The sequence below is a fragment of the Sturnus vulgaris genome, chromosome W (genome assembly GCF_052056855.1).
Source record: "Sturnus vulgaris isolate bStuVul1 chromosome W, bStuVul1.hap1, whole genome shotgun sequence".
In the NCBI taxonomy this organism is placed as follows: Eukaryota; Metazoa; Chordata; class Aves; order Passeriformes; family Sturnidae; genus Sturnus; species Sturnus vulgaris.
In genome coordinates, this window is record NC_142282.1 from 38789135 (window position 1) to 38810570 (window position 21436).

General features: G+C 38.2%; 1 protein-coding gene across 2 annotated transcripts in view; it reads left to right on the forward strand.

Moving 5' to 3' along the window:
• LOC148220141 (SMAD family member 4-like) overlaps nucleotides 1-21436 on the forward strand; it is a 27089-nt gene continuing 5653 nt past the window's right edge. The window contains exons 1-10 of one of the 2 annotated variants that reach the window (XM_088155702.1): nucleotides 1-189; nucleotides 6662-7027; nucleotides 7932-8106; nucleotides 8508-8537; nucleotides 10076-10291; nucleotides 12923-13033; nucleotides 14804-14854; nucleotides 18266-18449; nucleotides 19389-19557; nucleotides 20717-20855. In XM_088155702.1, coding sequence (XP_088011828.1) covers nucleotides 6779-7027; nucleotides 7932-8106; nucleotides 8508-8537; nucleotides 10076-10291; nucleotides 12923-13033; nucleotides 14804-14854; nucleotides 18266-18449; nucleotides 19389-19557; nucleotides 20717-20855 — 1324 coding nt within the window. In that variant the 5' untranslated portion in view covers nucleotides 1-189; nucleotides 6662-6778. Of the gene's footprint in view, nucleotides 190-3282; nucleotides 7028-7931; nucleotides 8107-8507; nucleotides 8538-10075; nucleotides 10292-12922; nucleotides 13034-14803; nucleotides 14855-18265; nucleotides 18450-19388; nucleotides 19558-20716; nucleotides 20856-21436 lie in introns of those variants that run through there. The other variant, XM_088155701.1, reaches the window with a different exon arrangement.

Sequence of the window (21436 nt, forward strand, 5' to 3'; positions counted from 1 at the left end):
CTGGGCGCCCGAGTTCCCCCTCCCCTCCACTGCCGGCCTGAGGGTGGGGGGGGCGGAGGCCTGGCCCGCTCTGCCGCACCGGGGCCGGCTGAGACGAGAGTAGGCTCGTCCCTGCAGCCGTCGCCACCCCTCACCCCAGCCACAGGCCGCGCCCGGAGAGCGGCCGCTCCGCCGCCACCCGCGGCCCAGGTAACATCCGCTCTCGCCTCTCGTCTGCCTGCCCGTCGAGGCTGCCCGCAGCACACCCTCTCCTACCGCTCGCCGCCGAGGCTGCCGCAGGACCGGGCCGCGCCGCGCCCCGCCGCGCTGGGGGCGTGCCGGCTGCTGCTCCGGTGAGCCGAGAAAGCGGCTCCCTCCACCCGCCGCCCAGGGGCTTCTCCTCGGCCCCGCTTCTCTGGCTTCCTCTCCCTGACTCCTTCCCCATCTCTCCCTCTTTTCCTAAACGAGAAAAAAAATATGATCGCCCCGCCTTCAAACTTTTAGTATTATTTTTTTTTAATCCCGGCAAAGGCTCTCCAACCGGCCTGTTCCCAGTTAAACTTTCCTCCGCTGCCGTTCGTACAGACTGCTCTCTTCCTCCTCTCTCCCGCACGCTGGAGAAACGCTCTGGGTGGTTTTATGTGAGCCGCTTCTCGTTTAGTTCTTTGAAATCTGCCATCTTATTTGCAGTAACAAAGAACAGTGCTTTTAGCTCATTTTCAGACAGCGTGGGGCTGCTCAGCACAAGGGGTATTAAGATTGTTCCTTCTTTATTCTTCACCTTCTCGTCCCTATTTCTGTGAGCGTGAGTTTTGTGTGAGGTTTGTGACTTGCTGCATAGTTGAGCCTTATATGTTTTACCTATGAAGACGGGTTAATTTGTGGGGTAATCTAGTTGAGGGTTAGGTGTGTTATCACTTAGTACCCAAATTGTGCTACTACAAGCTAGTTCTTCTCAAACACATACAGTTGGAGTAGGATCATGGTGTCTTTTACCACCACTTCTCAAATTATCTTGGTTAATAATAGTGTGCCACTGTCAACAGGCAAGAGTGAATCCAGGCTCCTGCACTGTTGTTACTTTCTTCAATAATGTAGATAATTCCATGCAAGGTTGTTGAAATAGCTATACTGCCCTATAAAACTAAATGTGTTTTTGTACTCCAGCATCATGATAAGTAGGCAACTTGTCCTTCTGGCCCTCCTTATTTTTCTTGGTTGGATTGTGACTGGAAGGAGTTTCTTCTCACTTTGCATTCATGAACCTCTTTTGATTTGCTTGTTGTGTAGGCATGTTTAATATTGATATAGAAACTTTATTTCAAAGAGCTGAAGCCTAAAGAAAAGCAGTGTCTCAAAGTAATTAGAATTCCTTTTTTTAGGTAGATGGCTCTTTACGGAATGCATTCAGGTGACGCTAACACAATAGGAATGTGAGTTTTGAGAGGAATCAACAGATTTAGTGGAGAACAAAGGTGTGCTGAGAGCAGATCCCTGGATCCTGATGAGGAGCAGCCTTTGCTGTGCTGTTGTTAAGGTCTTGCTGGAATTTTAGGACTCTTGTTCGAGGCTGAAATTTTCCATGTTTCCAGAGGTGATTTTTTTTTTAAAGTTTGAACAAGTGCAGAGAACATTATACCCTGTGCAGATTACAATAAAGAACAGATGTTCTCTAATACGCCTATTGCTAGGGTATCAAAACATTACATACCAGTGAAAAATCATACCGTTTTTGCCTGAGCAAGGTTTGAGTCTTCCTTTTATTGCTTGGTGTAGCCGCAATTGTTTTCTCTGTGAGCTTTCGACCAATTACTATTTGCCCTTGTTGAAGGAAGCCTTCTGCGAGTGGAATCTTGCAGGATCCTCTGAGGAAGAGTTCAGATTTGTCATGTCATTCTACGGCAAGGAATTTCATCACCTTTTGCTCTCTGAACGTGGTCTCTCCTGCCGTTTCCAGGTTTTTATCCTCATCCTCAGGTGCTAGGATGAGGAGGGGATGACCTCTTGCTCAGTGGGACACCAGGGGTGCTGTTTCACAAGTGAGGTAGTTTGAGGTGCCTAGAAGTGTATTGTGGAAATAGATCAAGTTGTAGAGGAGCTTACTGCCCTTCCCACTCTCATGGTATAAGGGGCAGTCTTCCTTCTCTGACCATACAGAAGTTTGTATTGAAAAGAGGAGTTGTTTTCAGCTGTATGCTTTCTCAAAAATAAAAATGTGGAGAGAGCGGAGTGGAACCAAAATGAAAAATGAAACTTTCTAGGATTTAAAATGTATGTGTATGTAGTCACATCAGCATAGTAGCTCTACCTTGCTCATTGTATCCTGCCCCTCCATGCATTCAAAAACAAGATAGGGGTTGGGATGTCTTTTTACTATTGTATTAGTTTCTTGAACAAGATTAGGAAACTGCAACTGTGTGCAGCAGAAACGTTTGCTGTTTATAGGATCAGTCTGTTGCATTTGCAAAGTGCTTTTCAAAGCAGTCCAAGTGCACAGGTTGAAGCTGAGAGGAGTAAAAATGCTGAGAGGTGCACTTGGTAGCTACATCAGATCAGTTTCTTCCACAAAGAAATGGTTGCTCCTACTTTTTTTAACTGAATTTATGTTAAGATGAAAGTTGCCACTCAGAGTTGACATAAAACTCTTTTCCAGTTCCTTTTATGCTGTCATGTGTCTTAAATTTTTGTAGCTACTGACAGTGAGATGCGCAGAATTGAGACATGATTCAGATATGCACACAAATGTAGTATTCTGGGGAATGTTGGCTCTTACTGTACAAAACAGTGTGTAGTACCTTCTTAGTACTCTCTCTTGCTCTTTAATGCTAATTGTTCTTATGTTTACACTTTGTTCCTGTTCACCCTTTGGGCAAGTTGATAATAGCCTAATATGCTGGAATGTATCTGCAGTTTAATAATTCATATATTCATCAAATCACAAGCTGCCTTTTGTTTTATTGGTTTATGGATTTTTCTTTATCATAAAACTTATACTACTGCATTATTAAACAGCAAAACCGTAGTAATGTTTTGTAGTTAAAAGCTATCAAATGTATATGCTGATTTTCTGACATCTTTGAGTTTGTCTAATTTTGGAGATGAGAGCCTTTCTTGTCCTTTATTTGTGTGAGATGTTCTAGCAAGGTGTCAATTTTTATGCTTTTCTAATTAGCCAGTTTGTTAGCATCGCATTACTGCCTAGTATCAAAATGCTGGAAATCTGTTTAGGATGGCTGTTACTAGTAAATCACATTCCAGAGTATCAGGTTCACTACCCTAGTCGTTTACAGTAGGATTTATCATATCAGTGTCGGGCCTAGATTAACTGTCTGGCCCAAGATGTTGGATTACTGATTGCCTGGATCATATTCCTTTGGATTACATCCCTGATTTCCAGCTCTATAACTGCGTAGTTTGTCTGCAGAAGCATATTGTTTCCTTTTCTTGTTGGGGGTTGATTGTTCTCCTCAAATTGCAAAATGTGGCTTAAGATCATTCTTAATATGTAGAAAAAGATGAGAGTTCTTTTTAAGAAATTTAGATTTGTAACTTCTCAGAAAATTTCAACCAGATTAGAGTATTGGAAATGGGAATTATTTGGAGGAAAGGATTTTTCAGATGAACTTCAAGATTTGCTTGGCTGAATGACTAGGGCACATTTAATAGGAGTTTAGGTGAGGTCTTCAGGCTATATAGGATGTATGGAAGAATTATGGTGTTTGTTCAAGTTTGCATCAATCTTGTTGAAAGAGTTTCAGTTAATGGTTACTTTATCAGTTCTCTGAGATAATAGTGTGTTTGTTACCAATCATCAAGAGTGTTTTTAATTACCTGGCAATCTGAACTACTTTTGTCTTCTAGATTTACCTATTCAGTCTCTTATTCTTGTTCCAATACTTAGAGTATTGCAGAACACTAGTTGTTGTTCACTTGTTTTATAATATACCTGTTAATACTTAGTTATTGAAATAAATTACTTTCTATAACATAGAATTATAGAATCGTTAAGGTTGGAAAAGATATTTAAGTCCAAACATAATCAAGTACTTCTCTATAACTTTGTAACTTGTTAGCATTTTGTTACCTGTCCCTTTTTTTTTCCCGTTCTGCTCGCATCACACTATAGCAAAAGGGAGAGAAATACCTTTTTGTTCCTTGGTGAATGAAGCTGAGCTTTACTACAGGCACTGTCTCCTGCTGCTGTTTTTGTCATGTTCCCTGTCTCTTCTCTCTGCCTCTTTTTTCCCAAAGCACTCTCACCCATTTCTGTTTCCATTAAATTACTGGGTAGAGGGAATTAAGAACTTCTTTGCTCAATATATTTGGCCCTATGTATTCAACTGTAAATCTAAGCTTGAATTGTAGTGTCCATTTGTAAAATATAAAAATTTGGCTTGTCTCCAAAATATACTAATGCTTCTGGTGCTTCAGAGGAAATATGTCATGACACATCAATATGTGCTAGATTGATACCCACTGACCTCACTCCCTCTTTTTGGGGATCAAAATTACAAGATTTCTGTAGATGTGACTTCTAAAAGGAGGCTCCTGAATGAGTGTGCAATTATACATCAGCAGTGTTTAACAGTATTCAAAATTCCAAATAACTGGCCTGGCTTTCAAAAATGCTGAAGAATCAGAAGCTCCTACTGAGCACTGTGGCAGCTGAGGGATTACTCAACGTTTCTGAAGATCAGTACACTTAAATAAGGGTTTATTTGCTTGATCTTAGTCTTCTGAAAGTCAGCCATCAAAATTCTCACTCGTGATTTTAGGGATGTAAAAGAGCTGCATGTCTAATTTTAAGCATCTCTTTATTTAAAGCTCCTTTAGCTAGTAGCTTTATCAAATCACTTATTTGTGATTACTTATGTGTATCTATCTGGGATGCTATTTTATATTTAAGGAAAATTATATTCTATTTTGTTTTAGCTGGTAAGCTTTGAGATTTATGTGAATTCGAGTTTCTGTGGAGAATGAATGGCAGGTTAAGCTTGACTTTTAATAGAGGCTTATTGATTTGAAGCATTAAAAGAAGCTAGTATTGCGGGAGAAACTTTAATAGCTAGGTAAAATGATCTTACTCAAACTTATAGGTAATTGGTTTCCTTTGGGAGAAATTAGGTCCAGAAGCATCCTTACAAAAGAAAAGTATTGAAAATGGAGGGGGGAGGATTTGTGCTGTTTTTTCCCAAGTATACCGAAATGTGATATATTCAAGTTGAAATCAGAAAAAATACTAAATAGGGAAGAGTTTGTTTCCTTTTGTAATTGTGCTGGATTTGTGTTGCAATATTCCTTTTACAAGGAGGGAAGTCATGTTAATACTGTAATTTGTGTGATACATTAACTTTCTAAGTTAACATCCCACTCTTATTTTTGTGCAATGCATTTGTTTCCAATAAATAGCTGCTACTGCTGTACCTCTAATGTCATGAAAAATTCCAGTGCAGAAACAGGTCTTTGACTGGATGTGTTCTTCAGATAATGAGAATAAACATTTTTTTCTTTAACGATTGAAATCACATATATTTTATTTGCATTGCTGAGAACAACATGGTAGTTTCAAAAAGGCTTATATTTTAAGCTTATTTGGAAAATGTAAATGTAGTAAAATCACTTATACATATTTGCTGCCAGTTTCCCAAAGTCAGACCACATAGTTCATAGAATGGTGTTAGTGAAGCCAGGGCTGCTTGAAGAACCAGAGGAGCTTTTTGACAACATTAAACTCCTTTTCTGCAACTGCACAAAACCTACTGTCCTATGTTTCTGGATAAAGCAAGATAAAGTGTAATAATTGGCTCATTCAGAATCAAAAAAATCAGGCCAGCTATAATTTGTGGATTAAAGGAAACTTAAAAAGGATCATGTCTGCTGGCTTTGAGAAGAATGACTTCATGGCTAGAAACCACTGCAGGTTCTTAACAAATTGAGTTTAAAGGCTGTGTTAGGAGAGACTTGGTCTTGAGCTTATATTGAGTGTAATTAAGACAGTTCTGTTTGAGACAATTCAGAAGTGCTTTTTTGTCACTTCAGTCGATTTGTCTTGATCCAGAAGAAGCTGGATCCAAACAAGAAAAGACAAATGTGCCAGTTTAGGTTTTTATATCTAAAGATACACACAATACTAATTTATATAAATGTGTATTAAGTTAATGGCCAGGTACAATTTTTGCCTTTCTGATTAGCAAAGAGAAATAGAATTGGTCAGAATGTAGTTGAACTATTTGAACAGGATTATTAAATGAAGATTACAGATGATTCTAGTGTGTATTCATGCTTATTCACTATTCGCATTTTGTTTAAATCAGTGCTACTTGATTCCCAGCCAGTATTTTCACTTGTTTTCATCCTGCCAGTATAAAACATAGGAAATCATTGTTACTGTTCTCCTTTTCCTGATTAATTTATTTCTATATGTACATACTATGTGTACATATATAAAAACTATAATCTTTATTTAAATATTGTTACTAGGGGAAAATAAATCTTATATCTAAAACTGTGCAAGCAGTGTCTTAAGCATGTTTTAGCTATCATGGGACAAGAAATGCAGTTTTGTCATGTGCTTTTAATATCCTTCACTTGAAAATAAAAGAAGCACAAAGCCACAGACTTCCTTAGAAACATGATCTACAATGTTAAAAAGAAATCTAATGTAGATATTTTTTCCTCCTAGGTTTTACCAAGAGACAGTACATCTAACACTTAACTTGGATCATCTCTTGTTCATCAGCTTGAAAATCATAACAGCCCCCAAAACTGACATTTGATCTGAAAGAAAAAGCTGTGACAAATGGACAATATGTCTATTACTAACACGCCAACAAGTAATGATGCTTGTCTGAGCATTGTTCACAGCTTGATGTGCCATCGACAAGGTGGAGAGAGTGAAACTTTTGCAAAACGCGCAATTGAAAGTTTAGTTAAAAAGCTAAAGGAGAAAAAAGATGAATTGGATTCTTTGATTACAGCTATAACCACAAATGGAGCTCATCCTAGCAAGTGTGTTACAATACAGAGAACGCTGGATGGGAGGCTTCAGGTTAGTACCAGTGAAAATTAGATGTTTTCCTCCTAGTGAAGCTGGAGCAAAAGTGAGTGACACAAGATCCTAGAGTGTTGAGGAAGAGTAGCTCTTCTCTTGCATCTACCCTTGCCCCCGTTTGTAGGCATGTTTTATGGCTGGAGCTCTGGACTGCTGCAGTATTTTTTGTTTGTTTGTTTGTTTTTTCCCAAAAGGAGCAGAAGGCATTGGATCAACTGTTCTAAATGAGTATGTGTGTGGCAGTAAAAACCAGGGTCATGTAACAAATTCAGCTGTTTATCCTGGTATTTTCACTACAAGCTTCTGTTAGCTTGGTGTTGGTCAGAAGTATAAAGACACCTATTATAAGAAGGTACTCCAAGGAGTCTGCACTGAGGATTTATGTTAGCCTTATATCATCAGTACTCAGTACCTGTATAGCTTGGGTTGCAATTTCCTTGTTCTAGGACAGATGTCATGTTTGCTGACTAGCTTTCTGTCTACCCTAGAAGCATTTTTTAAATTTTTACTTTTTTCATTATAATGGATTGGCATTCTTCTACTTGTAAATTCCTTATAGTGTAGCTCAACGCCTCGTTCCTCTTCTGGGGCAAAGCTCCTTAGTCATCCATGGTGGGGAAGATGACCATACATACTACCTTAAGCACAAATTCTACTTCTGCCATTTTGTATCCAGTATTTTTTTCTTAAGAATTAGTGTTGATTTGACCATAGCAAAACCCTAATAGAGATTTACTTCTGTTGAGTACAGAACTTGGGTAAACTGTACATCACCATTTTTTTCCATATTTTGATGATGGAGAGAGGTTGTGTTGTTTGTCCTCTTCCAGCTTTGCTCCTCACTAAGTAAAATGAAATGTGTTGCTACTTTCCCAATCAACTTTTGTGTCTAACTTTTTAGGTGGCTGGTCGCAAGGGATTCCCTCATGTGATTTATGCTCGTCTTTGGAGATGGCCTGATCTTCATAAAAATGAACTCAAGCATGTTAAATATTGTCAGTATGCTTTTGACTTAAAATGTGACAGTGTCTGTGTAAATCCTTACCATTATGAGCGTGTAGTATCGCCTGGCATTGGTAAGTAGACTCTTGATTTTAAATGGAACAGTGGGAATAAAATGTAAAATGTTTCCTTTTGAGTGTAGAAAATACAGTCCTAAATTAGAAACATTAATTTTTAATGATCTAATTACTCTCATACTCTTTTCCATCTTCTTAATGGAATTATTCTTTTATTCCAAATTTAAAAGAACAATTTGTGGCTTTTGTTCAAGCCTTTCTGTTGGCTTTGCACACAGTTCTTGCAGTTAATGTGTATCCTAGGAATAATTTAGCATTGAGACTTCTGTTGAGATAGAGGGGGTATAATATGTAGTCTGTAGTACCAATTTGTAAAGTTTATAAACTTAATGTTCAAAAGTTGTTGAAAATCTGAATATAATTTTCTATGCCTCCTTTTCTTTTTCTTCTTTTTAAAGATCTCTCAGGACTGACACTTCAGAGTTCTGGTAAGTAGTTCTGTTTATTATTGCATTTCTATAGGCATAAACTGTGTTAAATACTTCAGTATGTACACAGTTTATTCCATTGTATCTCCTTGGGAAAGATTATAGAGAACAGATGAAAGTGTATTTTTCTCTCTGGTTTTGGAAAAACCAGCTAAGTAGCATATAAGAGACGTGATAAATTCTTTAAATTGAGGCTTCATCTGAGCTTGTCAGTAGGTTCTGTTTTCATTGCTCACCTCTTATAAGCCCCACAAAAAAAAAAACCCAAACAAAACTCTCACCGTTGAATGCTGCTAATTAATAAAAAAACCTAGACACCCAAAACTGTGTGCACCTGTGTGATATGCTAATTAATTGAATTGGGAATAATAGATGCTTATGATGTAATAAGTAGTTTAAACTGGTATAAGTTCTGTAATTAATATGCAATTGAGTGAAGGAGTAATATTCTAGCTGTCTCTGAAACTTGAGAGAAATTGGACATTAAATCTCCAATGAACATTATTCAGAAATTATGAGATTGTGCAGCTGGTAACTGCTTTATTTCAAAACTGATTTTTTTCCTTCAGGAAGAAATTCATAGAGAAATTTGGGCTACCCAATATTTTTCGCAAAGACAATTTAAAAAAACCCCAACCCACCCAACAAACTATTAACTTCACAAGCTTTATCTTGTTTGCTCATTTCTGCCAATTGTTACATGTATCTTCTGAAAAATGATCCTTTTATATAGAATCAAAGCTTACTAGCCAGCAGTTAAATACATGTTTTTGTGTCATGACCCTGTTTTAGCAGCAGGAAACAAAAAAATTAGTCAGATTTTAATATATTTAGGTCTGCTTTAAAAATGAGCATGGGAGCTAATGTAGTGTGTTATTTAAAGATGCTCGATAGGATATAGATAGGATAGGATACATAGAAATCAATTCTTTTAGTGGCAATGGTAGGATTTTCCTTACACTGTATGTGGAATATTCTGAATTAGTGGCTACATTATTAAATATGGAGTAGCGGTGTATTGTCTTTGAATGTGAATTTGATGTTTCTAGTCAATTTGGATGGGAGTTGCTTAAAATTATTTAAGGGATACATGAAGTTTATGTACTATGTTAATGAATTGTTTTTCATAGGATCTTTATGTTCTTATTTGTATACTCGGAATTGATTTGTTAACTACTGCATTAATATATATTTAGGTGCTTGACAAAAAGCATGTTCTTCCCTTTTATTAACCATGTCCAATCATACAATGATGGACTAGAAAGCAAAATGCTATTGGAGTCTACTATTATGGGGCTTGTTTGATAGCAGTAAGCAAAATAAACAGCTTCCTTTTCTATTCTAGTTATACTTCAGTTATGCTGGCTTGAAGTGTTTATTTGTAATTTAGTGGAGTGCTTTAGCAATGTTTATATAGGTTAAATTCTCCTCCCACTAGTTTTAATGGCATTGTTACTGCTTAAATGTAGTAGCACAATCTATAGTTAAATCCTGAAAATATATTTGATTTGCATGTTTAACTGTTTGTTTCTTCACAGCTCCATCAAGTATGTTGGTGAAAGATGAATATGTTCATGATTATGAGGGGCAGCCATCACTGTCTTCTGCTGAAGGCCATTCAGTCCAAACCATCCAGCATCCACCAAGTAACAGGGCATCTACAGAGCCTTATAGCACCCCAGCCATGTTAGCTCCTACTGAGGCTAGCACTACCAGCACCACTAATTTTCCCAACATTCCTGTGGCTTCAACAAGTAAGATTGAGATGATATGAAAATGTGAAAGCTCAAAGATAACCATTGATTTTTGACAAAGTAGATCTTGTATTGGAACTGTGCTGCTGCCACACTACACTGGAAAAATGTGTGTGGCAATATGATCTAGACAGTCTAGTAGGCATTAACATAAGGTTTTACCTTGGAGCATAATTTGAGTAACTTTTCCTGGTGGCCCAGTCTTTTCACAATGAGACTGACATTTACATGACTGTTACAAGACTCTTGAATATGCCAAAGGTTCTATAACACAGTGTTAAAATAATTGGCCAGTAACAAAAATATTACAGCTATTATCTAATAATTGTTGTAGAAATGGAAGAATTTTATTGTTTTATCACAACAGCTGTCTTGGTTTGAAAAACAGGTGTCTGCCAAGAAAGGCAGAAGCCTCTTTTTAAAATGGAGAATGTAAACCCCCTTCCTCAGCATTACAGAGAATAAACCCAATAAAAACACTGACAGTGTCAGAATACAACCTGACACCCTGTCAGTCAGGGTGTTGGTAGCAGTTCGATTAAATGGTGGCTGCAGTCCTCCTGGATGACAGATGTGGTTCAATTGAAGCAGTGCTCCTGTAGAAGGGTGCAGTTTTCCTCTGAAGGTCCAGTGATGATGTGGAAAGGTCCAGTTTTTCCTCTGTAATCCAGTGGAAAAAGGCGGCTCTGATGTTCCAAATCTCAGTTTTTATCTAGGTCGGAAAGGCTTGGCTCCTCCCCCTGGCTGGAGCATCTCCCAATGAGATTATGTAATTTTATCAGTCATACAGTAGGACTCAATGGCCCATTAACAGAAGATACCTCCCTGGAGGAAGGATGGGTTGTGGAAAAGATAAAGATGACTGCCCCACCTGGTTTCAGCAGATGGTGATAGAATACATACTTTTGGTCACATCCTGAATTGCAACCCAAGGCAACAGCAAATAGAATAACAAACAGTTATGCTGTAAGGCAGCAGTATCAAGATGTTTTAAGGCAATTCTTTAGTGTTCCACAATTGACAAAATGTATCTTTCAGTTTTAACTTGATTATTTTTATAATGGCCCACTGTACTATCAAAGTGACAACCCTAATTAATATTTTCATGAGTCTGTGGAAGTGCTGTGTTGAAGTTTTTTGTTACTTTTTTGTGTGTATTTGGTACAAGTGGAAGAGTCCGGTTTGCCAACACCAAACCTCACGTTTCACTCCAGCAGGACAGTAAAGCATTATGTGTGCAGTGTCCTGCAGCCCTAATGTAGGGAAACCATGAAGTTTGGAGGGGTTTCACATACTCATTGTCACTTTAATATCAAGGATATGTGAATATGATGGATTTCATGTTATCAAATTTTAATTATGGTGGAATTATGTTTTTTATAATGTATTGAATTTTAGCTGGCAACTTTAACAAAAAAGTTAATGATGGTTTTGCCAAGCTGAGATGTGTTGTCTGTATTTGTCTCCTGTAGAGAAAAAAGGATAGGCAGTTTAATTGTATTGCTTTTGCACAACAGTTTATTGTCAATAACTTTTTCTCATCAGTGTTATAATTGTTGGAGCGAAGTGGACAAGAAAAAAGGCTCATTTTTAGGTTTTAGATCAAGTTCCCAATGTATTAAATTCTACTAGCTCACATCAGTTTGAGAGTGCAAGTGCACTTGTGAAACTGCTGATTGGTTTAGTGTTAATGGCTGAGCTGAAGTCTTTTAAAATCAAATTCTGTTAACCTGTTCTGAAATATATGTAGTTTTACTTTAAAGCTTAGATAATTCTTGAAATACTTACTTGGGAGGAAAAAAGCCCAGCAACTTTCTCAGGAAGGAATCCAGTTATGTATGCAGCTCTATTCAAGAACTATTTCTAAAAAAAAAATACCGTTCAGTATGTTTTGGATGAACACAAATGACTGTTCTTAGGCACAGTAGTTATAACATGCTGAAAATAAACAACTTATTGGACTTGCTGCTGGCCTGTTTGGATTCACACCAAATCTACTCCAGCTATGTTATTCAGTAAAACCTGACATTTCTTCTTTCCTCTCAAACTGAAAAATGAGACGTGAACAAAACAAAGATGCATTTGATAAACATGGTTCTTTGCATACTTTTACTCTTTAAAATATTAAGGGTGTCAGAGTCAAAATAAGTTGATGCAGAGCATCTTGCTTCAAGTTTCCCTAAGATACTCTGGTGGATGGAAAAAAATACTGAAACCAGACTTGTAGGAATTGTGTATTGCAGTGCCCCTAGATCCCTAGATGGGTGTATTTTCCTACTCAGAAGTGCTGAGCTCTTATTAATTAAAATTTTGGAACGTTCATGAATAGGTAGTGTGTTCTTTTACCAGGTCAACCTACCAGTATATTGACAGGTAGCCATAGTGATGGACTCTTACAGATTGCTTCAGGGCCTCAGCCAGGAACTCAGCAGAATGGGTTTAGAGCTCAGACAGCTACTTACCATCACAGTGTGTATATATATATATATATATATACATATATGTGCGTGTGTGTGTGCACTCTTCTTAGTTTTCTAAAACCAATTTCCAAATGTCAGGAGAAATAGAGGATTAGAAGTGAGATACAAAAAAAAAATCCCTTTAAAACCAACCACTCCTTTCTTTTTCTAGATAGTACTACAACTTGGACTGGAAGTCGGACAGCAGCCTACACACCTACCATACCTCACCACCAGAATGGCCATCTTCAACATCATCCACCTATGCATCCTGGGCATTACTGTAAGTAGTGAAGATTTCCATATCACTTAATTTTCAATTTTGTTGAATGGTGGGGGCTCATTTGTGATTACTGTTTACCCCCAAATCCTTTTCTTTTTTTTTTTTTTTTTTTTTGGTTTAATATTACAGACCTACCATTACTGTGTTTAGTATTTTCTGACAGTTAATTATAAAAGTCTGATCGACTTTTGTCTGTTAAAGCAGCAGAGATTAGAAACTCAGATAGCTATAGTGATACCATCTATATCATATGTCTTACTATACCTATCAAAACTAGCATTTCCTTTCTAAACCTCTATTTTTAAGGCTTTGCAATCCTGTACTAAATATTTCTTTTGCAGAAAAGGAAGTTGATTCAGAATGTGTTGTTTGCATATTTTTCTTTCAAAACTTGGAAGTTCTTGGCTGTTTTTATTTTCTAAAAATTTTAAAGTCATACTAAGCTTTGGAAAACGTGTGTCTACGTACCCTAGCCAGTTTAAAAGACCCTTGTGAAAGCTTATGCAGTAAAGTACTTGTCAATAAACTGGTCTTGCCACAGCCTGATTCATGAGTGCATTCAGCACACAAACTTGAATCTCTTGTTTTAAGGTACAGGAGATAGGAAGGAAAAAAGTGATCAAACTGCTAGTGTGTCTAGCACAGTATATGTATTATAAGAGTATAGTGGGGAAAACCCACCCAAATTAAAGTTTTTCTAAATTTTGTGGCAAAAAGCTAGAACAGTTCTTGGTCTTCTAATATAGTACTTAACCAGATCACCTGTTTGCAGCAGTCATGGCTAGCAGAGGGGTTAATAAACTGTGAGTTAATATTAGAGTGACTTTTCAGCTTGTCTCTATCGAGAAAATTGTGGTTTAGATACAGTTATTAAGTTTCATTATTTTGGTCTGTTAGGATCCCACTTCATCTGTCATCTAGTTTGTCAGAAATACCAGGATGTAAAAAAACTTTAGTGGTGCTATAGATACTCTATAAATGTTTTTCAGTGCATGTATCTTTCCATAGTTATTATTTATAACTGGCTGCTGGTACTACATAGAGCTTTTCTTGGCTGCTGCCGTCTCTCACTTCAGTCACGTTTTGACACCTATCAGCATTGTGTTTCTTTTGACATCTTGTTGCAAAAGCTGCTCTTAGTTATAATACTGTTTAAATTTTTTCTCCTTGTTCTCTGCTGCCTGTAAGGGACCCAGTTAATTCATAAAAGTCAAGACTAAACTGACTAATACCAAGACTATATTAATTGAAAATTTTTTTTCTTAGAATATGATTTCTCTAGGGCTTCTTTCAATCTTCAGTGAGTGTTTCTTATAGTTAAGTCCACAGCATGCTGGACAACTTGTTTTGTGATTGATGAAACTAACGAAGTGTGGTTTCTGAGAGACTTGTATCACCCGCCTCTGTACATTGATTCTCTCTTTGCACAACTTGGGGGCAGATGTGAAGTCCTATTTCTCGTATGTCTCAATGCTATATCTGGTTTCTGTTCTCTCCTGGAGCCAGGTCTGGGTTGAGCAGCATGCAGCCTTTCCTCCTGGGATACTAATGGAGCTCTTTACTCAACTTCTGAAGTTTTAGGAAACCTCTAAGAGTGTAATTTTTCTGTGGGCATTTTTATCACCTGTCAGATCAGTCTAATTGATTCAGAAATTACTGGGATTTATAAAATCAGGAATCCTCACAAGTTTTTTTTTATAGGAAAACAAGCTAAGTAAGAAAACATTATTTTTTCCTCATGTAAAAACAATGGCATGTTTTCTTTTAAAGGGCCAGTTCACAATGAACTTGCATTCCAGCCTCCTATATCAAATCATCCTGGTGAGTAAAATCTAACATGTAATGCTAACTTATAACTTTGTGGTTTAAGCGTGATTAATTTTTGTATCAAGTACTCTGAAATTTGAGAGATATAAATTCCAAAGAAGAGGAAGAATTTTGTGATTAAGTCTTGTTTTGAATTTGGACATCTCTTGGAATGGTGATATAGGCTGTGAACTGAATTTAATTGAGATGTGTAAGTCAAAGATTGCAACCCTCAAGCCCACACTGAGCTGGCGCCTACCCTGGAGGTATCAGAACTCTGAATGTCCTTGATCCTAAGCTTTTCAAGGTGCCTGTAGTTGTACTTTTTGCCTGCTTAGAAATATGGAGTTTAGGTCATGCCAAAGTTCTCTTGGATCCATAATCTAGTCCATCATGACAGCCAGATGTCCTGAAAGATAGGTATTGTGCTGCGCTTAGCATTTTGGTGCTGAAGTTCCTCATTGGATCTTTGCATAAAGCTTGTTCTTTCCAAGAGTCTTCATTAATGGTAACAGGGAGCCAAGGAGGTTTTGTCTTGTGGTACAGGCTAGCTCTCATGTAGGTGCAAGGTGATATTCTGTTTTTAACAACAGCAAGGCTTTTGCCTGCATAGGGAGATCTGCATAGTTGAAAAGCCTAAAAGTTTAACTTGTTTATTCATTGGCTAGTGACTAAATGCATACCAGAAATAAAAATCTTGATAATTGCTGGCTAAACTTAACTGTAGCTGAATTGTATTTCACATTATTTAGTATGTCTCTTTCACTCTATTGATTTCATCCTATTCAGTCCCCAGAGACATGAGTATCTGAAGATAAAAAAACTTAAAGTAATTTAGGCACCTTTGTTTATTGTTTTCTAATAAAACCAGAACAGTTTCTTGAGGCAAATAGGTGTACTGTTGGGTGCTGCTGTTTATAATGAATGAGTACCACTTACAGCACAGGAAGAGCTCTTCTTCCTGTTGGCTTATCAGGCTGTTTTATTTAGGTCCTATTGCACTAAGCATGTCCAGTCATTTCTTGAATGCTTTCAGGTATTGTGACTCCACCACCTCCCTGGACATCCCATTCAAATGCTTAACCACCCATTCAGTGAAGAAATTTTCCCTAATATCCAATCTAAACCTCCCCTGGTGCAACTTGAGGCGATTTCCTCTTATCCTGTCACCTGTTACTTGGGAGAAGAGACTGACCCCTGCCTGTCTAAAACCTCCTTTCAGGTAGTTGTAGAGAGCGAGATCTCCCCTGAGCCTCCTTTTCTCCAGGCTAAGCATCCTCAGTGCCCTCAGCTGCTCCTCATAGGACTTGTGCTCGAGACCCTTCACCAGCTCTGTTGACCTTCTCTGGACATGCTCCAGCACCTCAATGTCTTTCTTGCAGTGAGAGGCCCAGAACTGGACACAGGATTCGAGGTGTGGCCTCACCAATGCTGAGTACAGAGGGACAATCACTTCCCTGGTCCTGCTGCCCAAACGATTCCTGATACCAGCCAGGATGCCATTGGCCTTCTTGGCCATGTCAGCACACTGCTGGCTCATGTTCAGCTGGCTGTCAACCAACACCCCAAGGTCCTTTTCTGTCAGACAGCTTTCCAACCATTCCACTCTTCTCCAAGTCTGTAGTACTGCATGGGGTTGTAACTGAAGTGCAGGACCCACTCGGCACTTGGCCTTATTGAACCTCATACCGTTGGCCTTGGCCCATTGATCCAGCCTGTCCAGATCCCTCTGCAGAGCCTTCCTACCCTCCAGCAGCTCAACACTCCCACCCAACTTAGTGTTGTCTGTGAACTTACTGAGGATGTACTCGATCCCCTCTTCCAGATCATCAGTAAAGATATTAAACAGGGCTGGCCCCAATACTGAGCCCTGGGGGACCCCACTAGTCACTGACCACCAAGCGAATGTGGCACCGTTTACCACCATGCTCAGGGCTCAGCCATCCAGCCAGTTTTTAACCCAGTGAGGAGTGTACCTGTCCAAGCCATGGGCTGCCAGCTTTTCCAGGAGTATGCTATGGGAGACAGTATCAAAGGCTTTGCTGAAGTCCAGGTAGATATGGTAGTTCTTTCCAGCTATCATCTTTCTTTTGTAGCCATTTTTTTTAATAGTAGGAGTTAAAAGGCACCACTTGGCTATTAAAACATGCCATTTTGTTCTGCTCCCTTGCTTAATACTTCCTTGTTTTGGCCTGTACCTGACTTTGTTTGCAGATGGTCACTATGTGATCTTTGTTTTTTCTCCTATTGCCCTACTTTGCAAATCTGGTTTGCTTTGCAGGGAGGAGAGAGGAAACTGACTTCAGTTAGGATAGGGGTTGATTACTCCTATCTTAAGCCAGATCTGTTTCAAAGTTAGTTTCTGCTAGCCTAGCCATGAATAGGCATATATTACTTCTTTCTGCTAAAGCTATAGTCATAAAGTGCAGAAATGCAGATGGCTTACAAAATCTTACTGGAATTATAAACTGTATAAAGTTTTGTAAGATCTACAAAAAACCGTAGCATTGTGTTGCGTCCCACCCCTACATGGAAGGGAGCACCCAAGGTTTGTGGATGCCTGTGGTCAAAAAAGAATGGCAAAAGCCAAAAGGGTCCAAAAAAACTCTCACAAAGTTTTACTAATAAACTATGCACTCTGCATCGAAATTGGTATCTATTTTTCCCCTTAATAATGATGATGATGCTAATAATAATAATAGAATAAAAATAAAGAGGAGAAAAAATAGAAAAATGAAAGGGAGATCAGAAAGAGAGGAAAGGGGATCACCAGTCCCAGGTCCAGCATCAGTACAGATGACAGGGAGTCCTGGGGATGCCACCTAGGCTCTTTAGGAATACCTTCTTATAGGTAATTTTTCCCCGCCCTGGGATTAAGTTCTTCCCTCTTCATGTAAATGAGTTAGCATGTGCAGTCTGTTCTTCTGGACCTTTCTAGAAATGGGTCAGGGGGTTTTGAAGTTCCTTTGGTCTCAATCCCCCTCTATTGGTCTTGCCTGCTCCTTGATCCCACTTCTGAGCTTCTGCTGTATGTTGTGTTGTCACCATGTACCTGAACAGGAAAATTTGCTCCAGAAAGGTGCTACCATACCTTCATAAGGCCCCCATTTCCAGGCACATCATGTTCTAACTTGCCTGCTTGAATGGTCATTGGTGTTTGAGGCATAGCAGTGCATTAACGCCTTACTGCCCAAGCTTCTACCCATTGATGTGTGCTTTAATAAAAAAGACAACCCCGTGTTCATTGTAGTATGTAGTAATTTTCTGTGCTAGTAGATGTGTCTTTGTCTATCTGAACTTGCTTATGTGAATGTGCACTCTTAGTCTGAATGACAAATGCAGTTGCAGAAGGCTTAATTGATTGTCTGAATGGGTTTGTTGGGGCTTTTTGCACCTTTCAGTCAGTTAATTGTATATATTCTTTAGCTCCAGAATATTGGTGCTCAATCGCATATTTTGAAATGGATGTGCAAGTCGGGGAAACATTTAAAGTCCCTTCAAGCTGTCCAATTGTTACTGTTGATGGATATGTGGATCCTTCTGGAGGAGACCGTTTTTGCCTGGGCCAGCTTTCCAACGTGCATAGAACAGAAGCCATTGAGAGGGCAAGGTATTCTGCAGATCCCAAAAGCTCCAGATGTCTGTGGTATTTGAAAATATTTTGGTTTGCCTTCAGTGTGTTCCTCTCTTTTGAAATCACAAGTATGGTATGTTTCTTTGAACTGAATTAACTATAGCAGAGTAATTTTTCTAGGCCACTCCCGTAACACATTCAAAATGTGAACTGTGACAAAGCCCTTCAGAGCTTTGCAGTAGTAGCATGTTGCTTTTCATTGCTTTCAAAGGCTGTGCCTCCAATGATAAAATTAGCAACTCATGCCATTATATATGCAAACTGAATATTAGTTCTTCACACTAGAGGCTGATGTGAAAATAACTGCAATATATAGATTTATCAAAGGAGCAAAGGAAGGTTGATAGAGACCTAGTTGGATTTTCATTCATTCTCACCATGCACATGCTATGCTTTGATGTGGAACTGAAGCAATCTCTCAAATTTTTTTCCATTCCTTTGAAACAAAAAGGAAGAAAATTATTCCATGTCTTCAGAAATGTTGCATTGTGTCAATCAAAATGTTAGATTGTTATAATGTGATCCAAACAAACATACAGTTCTGCATTAAAATGTGGCTTTGTGTATGTACTTCATTGGCTTTCTATGCTAGAATACTTGTGGGATTTTACACTTCTGAACAGAAGTGAGTGTGTTTGGTATCCCAACTCAGTATTGTTAATGACTGTGGTAGTTGCAACTTGAATATCATTGCTTCTGCATTCTGTTTCCCATAGATCTTTACTTGATATTACAGATTTTTTTTTTTAATTTACAGATTTTACATAACAAATGCTAACTTACACCTACGATAATAACTACAATTTCAAGTCCTTGTATGAGCAGAGTGCTGGAGAACTGTTTATGGTTTATTTAGGAAAGGTCTGATTTATAGTATGTATACACAGGTGCATTGGATCTGTTTTTCTTTTTAAGGTTGCACATAGGTAAAGGGGTGCAGTTGGAGTGCAAAGGAGAAGGTGATGTGTGGGTTAGATGCCTCAGTGACCATGCAGTCTTCGTTCAGAGTTACTACCTGGATAGAGAAGCAGGGCGTGCACCAGGGGATGCAGTTCACAAGATTTACCCAAGTGCATATATAAAGGTTGGTTTTATGTTCCTAGATGAAAATTGTAGGGGAAATAGCATATATGCTGAGTCTTGTAAATGTTAGAGAAGCTGAGACACTGAAATAAATGTAACTTGGCTTTGAAAAACCCTAAAAATTTCCATTTGACAAGTCACTTAAGATGACTTTTAAAATTGACTAAACTGAAAGTGTCTTCTAGATACTATGAAAGTAACTAATTTTGTATTTTGTCACAAGCAATCTCGATAGCAGTTTTTTGTATTTTTAGCCTTACAGGTTTAAATTAATTACTACTAAAATTTTTAGCATAGGTTATCTGTTTCTTTACTTTCTCTCTCCAAAACAAGAGAAGTTGGGAAATTATGTATAAATGCAGTAGAAGTGTAAAGTGTATGTTAAAGTGCATGTTAGTGTTATGAATGTGATCTGGAGGTCACAGAACATTGCATGGAAACATTATTTTAAGGATGTTCTTACTTAGATGTGCCTCTGCCAGACTTGAAACTTTATTTAGGACAAGTCACACTTGTAAAAATGCATTTTTTAATTAAACTGCTTGAAGTTTGCATTGATTTTTTTGCAAGCTTTCTAGTATGAAAACAGAGTTCCTGTGTATATATATATTAGTGCTAAGCCTGATCACAAAGATATAAAATACCACCAACCCAAAACCTATCTGCTGAAACTTTAGACCTGTCAATTATTGGTATTTCTTTTAAATAGACTAACACATTTCAGTAAAACAGTGAAGAATAAAGTCTGACAAAGTTAAGATGGACTTGTTGGCATCCATTTTTATTTATATACCTATTTTCTAGAAATGCTGGGATTTAAAAGTTGGGGTTTTATCAGCCTGTAGTATCCTTCAGACTTTGATCTTGCAGTCAGTCCCACACATGATACTTCTGTAGCCTGCTCAGTTCAGCCACGTTCTGGTGGTGCCAGTGGCAGTAATGTCATATAAGAAGTCTCTAAGAATCAGCTTTAATGGATTATTTCTGATAGAAATTAAACTAGTCAGGGAAGGTTTGCTTTTACCCAAGTGTACGGTGAGATTTTACAAGTTGCTTTGGGAGAGTAGAGAGGTCCAGGTTATTGGGGCTGGGAGTTGAGAAATTATTTTCTTTATTGATTTTGGTAAGTCTAATAGTTCAATATTTTTATTTTTTTAAAGGTATTTGATTTACGCCAGTGTCATCGTCAGATGCAACAGCAGGCTGCCACAGCCCAAGCTGCTGCTGCTGCTCAAGCTGCAGCAGTAGCAGGAAACATCCCTGGACCAGGATCAGTAGGTGGAATAGCCCCAGCCATTAGTAAGTGCACTAACTTTTTGGTTTCCTTTTTTCCTTACCTGAAAACAAATAACACAGCCTTCCCTCATAGCAGCATCCACCCACTGTCCCTGCAACAGACAGACTTGGAATGAAATAGCAGGATTGGGGTAAGGTGGGGCTGGGATGGCATTGTGCTAAGTCTGTATTCATTCACTTTGTACCCGTTCCATGCACCATTTTTCACTCTGTAGTCTTCAGGGAATGTTGAATACGGAAGTGGCTGCTTATTGTACTGCAGGAAGTGTCGCAGTATGACAGAAAGCATGTTATATACAAGGTCAAATAGCATAACTCTTATTACTTTAAACAGAGATACTTTTGGCTGCTTGGATCCAAGCTCATAAAAATATTACTCAAAACAATAGGGATTACTTGGCAACAAAGTTCTTGACTAGGTTTAGGAAGACTTAAGATCCTTGAGAAAAGGAAGAAGAGAGTGTGAGAGTGGGTTTTTTTTCTGGTCAAATTTTTTTCTGTTGTTTTTTTAAAGTTATTCTGGGCTGGAGTTTTCTTAGTTACTAAGTTCTAGATTCTTGAAATTGTACCTAAGTACTTTTAAA